The 6,454-nt window shown below is 66.8% G+C and overlaps 1 protein-coding gene across 1 annotated transcript; it reads right to left on the minus strand.

Moving 5' to 3' along the window:
* Positions 1-321: 321 nt before the first annotated feature.
* XKRX (XK related X-linked) lies at positions 322-5,688 on the minus strand. The gene is made up of 3 exons (XM_059824515.1): positions 5,375-5,688; positions 2,636-2,895; positions 322-1,067 (listed from the first exon to the last, which is right to left on the minus strand). The coding sequence occupies exons 1-3, from the start codon at positions 5,671-5,673 to the stop codon at positions 322-324; spliced, it is 1,305 nt and encodes a 434-aa protein (XP_059680498.1). The 5' UTR covers positions 5,674-5,688.
* Positions 5,689-6,454: the final 766 nt, after the last annotated feature.

The raw sequence follows: 6,454 nt of genomic DNA on the forward strand, positions 1-6,454 counted from the left end.
ACCGTATGCACCATTGCGGGCGGGCGAGGGTGTGGGGGCACCCCAGGGTCTGTGCACCGCACGGCAGCTGACTTGCAACAGCAGGCGGTTTGGGCACCCCGTAAGTCCTTCGTGTACATGCTCGTGGCCCTGGGCAGGCGGGCACGCTCCCGTCCCCCTGCCACCGCGGGGATGCGCTGGGACCTGCTGCCACTGCAGGGCCAGGCAGCGCCTGCCTCTGGCACGGCTTGTGCCTCGAGCCCTCTCCGGCTGCCGGTGCAGCCCGGTGCTGCCTGTCCCCATGTCCGTAGCGGGGTGGAGGCGCCGTGCGCTGGCCGTGCCTCAGACAATGCTGTGCCTCACGCCAGGCTCGTGGGGCGCCTGGAGGCGCAGAGGGGTCCCCGGCGGGTGCCGGCAGCAGCAGACGCAGTGCAGGAAGTCGGCGACGTTGTGCCGGAAGAGCTGGCGGCAGGGGTGCAGGTACTGGAAGAAGAGGAGCATGAAGTAGATGCCCAGGCAGTATCCGAGGAGCAGCTGCACCACCAGCAGTGGGGTGCAGATGTTCTCGTAGACGTCTGTCTTGAAGAAGTACCAGAGGACGACAAGGGCCGTGTTCTCTGCCAGCCGGGCCACGTAGTACACGGCCAGGCGGCCCCAGTTCTGTGACTTGTCGATGAGGTCCCGGTCGGCCAGCTTGAGCTGCACAGCCGACCAGCAGAACATGTTGATGCTGGCGTAGAGCAGGGTGAAGGCACAGAGCACCACCACCGTGCCCACCCGGCTGAAGTTCTTCTCGATGTTGTCGGGCAGGCGGGTGCCGCTCCGCCAGAACTGCACCCAGGGCAAGAAGAAGACCACCAGCAGGTTGGCCAGGGCGATGGGGATGATCCAGTGCTTGAAGACAGTGCTGAAAAGCACGAGGACGGCCACGCGGGTGGAGATCTCCAGGCTGCGCCACAGCACGATACAGAGGAAGGCCAGCGGCCGCAGCTGGACCTTGTAGTCATCGTACTTGACCTGGATGGCCAGGATATTGCAGACGAGTGCCCCGTAGGTGACCGACACCAGGCAGATGCCCATGAGGACGGCTGCAGAGGGAGAGGGCAGGGGAGTCAGGCAGTGCCGGGGACCGGGCTGTGTGCCCAGCCTCTCCACTGCCCCGGGTGCAAAGCATGGGGTGCCAACCCCGGGGGCAAAGCACAGGGTACCAATCCTGGGTGTGAAGGGCAGGGTGCCAAGCACCAGGTCTTGCAGCAGGAGGCTCAGTGTGAGCGCTGCTGGGACAGCTCGTGGCTGGTGGTGACAGACCTCGTGACGGGGTGGCTGTGGGGGGACCTGCAGGCAGCAGGAGGCTCTGCTCCCAGATTTGCTCCCTACACCAATAAAGCAGATGCCTTTGTCAAACTGGGGCCATTCCTGTGCTTGAACCAGGCACCAACCCCCCTGCTCTGTGCAAGAAATGCTGCTCAAGGGGGAGAGGGGCACAGGCTGTGCTGCGAGCAACCCTCTGCCCTCACCTTAAACCAAGAGCTGCACCACCATACCCCACCATTCACCCTGGGAGCATCTCAAGAGCCACCCTCATCCAGGGGCTGCAAAGCCAAGGTCATTCATAGGGAATGCCAGCCGCTGCTCACATTCAGCACAGCCAGGAAAACCGTGACAGAGAAAAAAGGAAGCATGCGGCTGGTCCCAGTCACGCCGTGCTGGCAGCAGCGGCTGTGAGCTGTGGGGCTGAACTGAGACACCGGCTCTGTGAAGGAATCAACTGAAATATGTCAACTGAGATTTGCTTCCCACATCAGCTGCTGGAGGAGTGCTGGGGCTCATCCTCTTGCCTCCACCGCTCCTACTCCCCAAAACACCCTCACAGGACACTGTGGTCAAGGAGGGGATTTCTATGTCTCCTGTGTTCCTCTTTCCATGCGCCTGCCATGGGCACAGAGGGCAAGGTCTGGGCTCCCAGCACGGCAGGGAGAGCGGGTTGGCGAGGGCAGCTCCTTCACCGGGCACTACAGTCGGAAAGGTGCAAGAGCACTCCTGCACAGCCAGCTCGTCAGCACGCTGAAGAGGGATTTTAAAGCTCGCTCCAGCACATCCAGCCCTCGAGCACAAAAACACCCTGGGAGCAGGCAAGGGAGCCTGGGAGTGCTGGGCTGGGAGCTCCGGCCACTGGGAAAGGCTCAGAAATAGATCCAACGGAGGGACCATGGGGAAGCCAGAGCCCATAGCTAGCCGCAAAAACCCAGTAACTAATGCAGACTGGAGCAGCCTGGGGCAGGGGCATGACATTTTTATGGGATAGGGCACCGAGTGGATGGCACGGCTCCATAGGGCAGACGTCTGCAAGCACCGGGCTGGGAGCAGAGCCTGGCGCCTTGGTCACAGCCAGCTCTTCCCACCCTCCCAGCCTCACTCCAAGCTGGAAAGCAGAGTGCTGGGTGTGGGAAAAGCAAACAAGGAGACAAATGAGCGCCCAGCCTCTGCGGGTTGCGCTCCACGTTTAGGGGAGTCCAGTGGCAGCCATGCCCCCAGCAACCCCCCAGAGCTTTGTTCGGATGCCACACCGGCACACGCGGCTAAGGAGCTGCCGCCATGCCTTGATTGGGTCCTGCCTGCACGGTCCCGGGGGAGCCCACGTGCCAGGCACCCTTACCTCGGGCGGCAGGGACGTACTTCTCCAGGACGCTGATGTAGAGCTGGAGGGTGAGCTGCGGAGTAGAGCCCAGGAAGGCCTGGATGACCGCCATGCGCTTGAAGGCATTGCGGTGCGTGGCCAGCCGGCGCACCGAGTGGCCCACCTCCTGCTCCATCTCCACCTCGTAGCCTTTCCGCAGCCGCCGCTTGCGGGTGATGGTGACATAGGGCTCCTCCTCCTTCCCCGACCAGCAGTAGACCACCAGGGCCTCCATGCACCTGCGGGGACGTGGCACCCATCACCCCGCCAGCCTCCCCGCTGCCCCCCTGCCCCAATCCCAGCACCTCCAGTCCCCCCTCGCTCGATGCCGGCTGGACCATGCTCCTGCTGGGAGCAGCCCAACTGATTTGGGCAACTGTTCAGCAGCGCTGCGGGCAGTCCCTGGCCCAGGGATGTCCGGATGAGGGCAGGGTCACATCAGGACTGCAGGGTTGCCCGGTGGCCACTCTTCTGCTCCAGCACTCAGGGTGAAGCATGTGGGGCAGGAGGACAACAACTGCCCCAGCGAGGGGTGCAACAACTGCTGCAAGAGGTGCAGCATCCAGGGTATGGAAACTGTAGCTCTGCTGGGAGCTAGAGCTACAGGAAGTGGTTAATCACCCTTGGGCTCTGTTTTCCCCACTGGCACAAAACGCATCTCTTCCTCTAAGCAGAGGCAAGAGAAACTTTCTGATATTGTCTTTGATCTCTCCTCTTGAGCAGAAGGCTTCTACGCTTCCTTCTTGGTGGGGACAGCAGGAAAGGGAGCGCAGGGTGAAGCCGGGTGTGACATGGGCAGATAAGACAGCGCTTCCGCAGCCCCTTCCCCGCGCGGCACCCTCACGTGAGGGCAGAGGAGGTGGGTTTCTCCCACGCTGCTCCCTGCTGCAAGGCCAGCGGGCAGAGGGACCCCCAGCCCCTCCACACACAGCCGTGAGGGGGGTGTGCGTGGGCCAGAGGCCATCAGCAGAGGAGGACCCATCCGACAGGCTTGGCTCCTGCCCCGGGGCAGAGCTGGCTCTGGGACCAACAGGATATAATTATTTATGAGCGTTCATTAGAACAGCAGAAGTTGCTCTGTTTCAGACCCAAATGGAATGAGGTTTTTGGATAAATTCTCTGGCCAGATCAGGTCAGCGCTCATGGATCATTGCAAACTCTAACGGGAAGACGGTTTCATCCTAAAGCCCTGGCTTCACGGGCAGTCCCAGCTGGCTCCCGGTGCCCTGCCAGACCTTCTCAACCGGCTGGGCTCCATCTCCAGCCCAAGAAGCTGATTGAAGCAGCCCCCCCGCCCCGAGCAGCTCTGGCTGGCACTTGCAAGCGGCCAAGCACCACTGTAACCGTCTCAGAGAGCCATGGTTGGTGCGGTGAGAGGTGGTTGAGGTGGACCTGCAGCCCTTTCCACAGCTGGTGGCACGGAGGTGAGGCTCCCCAGCTGCCTCTGAAGACGAACCGTGGTGACGAGGATGCCCCTGGCACCCTGTTTCCGGTGACGGAGGAAGTGTGGTGCAGGCCGCAGTGTTTTTGCAGCTCTGCGGGTATGGCGTGCCCCGAAGCGTGGCTGCTGGCATGCCCTCAGGGACGGAGCCTGGCGGAGATGGTGGCTCTGCCGTGCCGCTCGCTGCACCCCCTGTGCACTCTTGCTGAGCAGGATGGCCGGGGTGACGGCAGCCCGGGGAGGCACCGCAGCATTCCCAGGGAGTGAGAGATCAGCACCTCTCCAGCTTGTGCAACATCCACCCCCTCACCCTCCTCTCCCCAGCGGGGTCCGGCAGCCCCCCCAGACGCCATGCCAGGCCCACTCCTGCACCCAGCTCCTCTCCTCCATGGCCCATAACCCCTCCCTGCCCCAGGCCCAGGGACCTTTTCCAGGGGGCACAGCCCCTGTTCCTATTCACCCCCAAGCACCCCAGCCGGGATTTGCATCTGTGCTCCCAGCCCCAGCCAGGAGATGGCAAAACCCGAAGGCAGAGGGAGATGCCGGCGGCAGAAAGCGACCATGCGAAGAACCCTTCCAGCAGCTGAGATGCAACAGGCTGGCAGAGCCCGGTCCTGCCCAGAGCCGGGGGCCAGCAGGCAGGAGAGCAGGCAGCACCCCCCCGGCACCGCTGGGGAGGGGTGACCGAGCAGAAGACCCCCGCGGGCCGGGAGCGGCAGTGCCCCCGGGGAGGAGGGGGCCGGGGAGCCGGCAGGAGCAGCCCTGGGCACGTCGGGGTTTGCTGCACGGACAGATTTCTGCTGACAGCCGGTGCCCGGAGCGCCCCGCCCTGCCCGGCCCCCGGTCCCCGCTCTCACCCGCTGCCCGCGGGACCTGCCGGGGGTCCCCGCGTCCCTGCCGGGGTCCCCGCGTCCCTGCCGGGGGTCTCCGCGTCCCTGCCGGGGTCCCCGCGTCCCTGCCGGGGGTCTCCGCCTCCCTGCCGGGGGTCCCCGCGTCCCTGCCGGGGTCCCCGCGTCCCTGCCGGGGGTCTCCGCGTCTCTGCCGGGGTCCCCGCGTCACTGCCGGGGGTCTCCGCCTCCCTGCCGGGGGTCCCCGCGTCCCTGCCGGGGTCCCCGCGTCACTGCCGGGGGTCTCCGCGTCCCTGCCGGGGGTCCCCGCGTCCCTGCCGGGGTCCCCGCGTCCCTGCCGGGGGTCCCCGCGTCCCTGCCGGGGTCCCCGTGTCCCTGCCGGGGGTCCCCGTGTCCCTGCCGGGGTCCCCGTGTCCCTGCCGCGCTCACCTGATGATGGGCCCGAGCTGGAGCAGGTGCATGAGCAGGACGAGGGGGCGGTCGCGGCTGAGGTCGCGGTGCACGAAGATGAGGGTGAGCTGCACCAGGACGGAGGGGCAGAGCACGAAGAAGACGGTGAGCGCCAGCCAGAAGCGGTCGTCGGAGTGGCCGTAGGAGAGGCAGAGGACGGCGGCCGCCGCCCCCTCCCCGCAGAAAAGCGCCGTCGAGAAGACGATGCCGAGCGGCAGCTTCGCCCGCGACGGGGCGGCGGTGGCGGCGGGCGGGCAGCCCCCGCTCGGGCCGTCCATCCCGGCCCCGGCACGGCACGGCCCGGCCCGGCCCGGCCCGCCCGCTCAGCCCCGCCGCGGCGCCATCCCGGGCTGCAGCGGAGAGAAGAGCCGCGCTGCGGGGCGGAGCGGGGCGGGGCGGGGCGGAGCGGGGTGCCCCCGCCGCACGGCGCCCCGACGGGCAGCCCTGGCCCGGCCCCGCCGAGCCGTGCCGAGCCGAGCCCAGCCGTGCCGTGCTCCGGCAGGGCGGGGATGCCGCACCGGCAGCGCTCCGGGCCCGCCGCGACGGGTACCGGGGGCGGGACACCCCGCCGGGCCCCGACCCTCCATCCCGCGCTCCCCCGGCGAGGCATCCCCGCCATGCCCACCACCTCCCTGCCCCGGGACGCCCGGGGCACGCTGCTGTGCCCAGGTCCCCGCCCGGCGCCGAGCCCCCTGCCCCAGGACACCCCCGCCTGCGCCCCTGCCCCAAACCCCCCACCTTTGCCCAGGATCCTCCACCCCACGACTCCCCATCTTTGCCACGACCCCATGCCTCAGGACACCCCCAACACAGCCAGGACCCACGGTTCAGGACCCCCCTGCCAGCCCAGGACCCCCCTGCAGCACCCACCCTGGGACTCTCCACTCCCCCAGACGTAGCCCTACCAGCCCCCATGCTACACCCCGTGTGCCCCCGAGCCTCTGGGGTCCTTCCTAGGACCCCTCTGCCAAGTCCTGGCCCAATTGTGCCCTGGCAGCTACAAGCACCCCAAGGTGCAGCAACATGGGGGGTCCCCCCAGAGGAGAGGTGTCAGACAGC

Source organism: Gavia stellata, chromosome 14, assembly GCF_030936135.1.
Source record: "Gavia stellata isolate bGavSte3 chromosome 14, bGavSte3.hap2, whole genome shotgun sequence".
NCBI classification, from domain to species: Eukaryota; Metazoa; Chordata; class Aves; order Gaviiformes; family Gaviidae; genus Gavia; species Gavia stellata.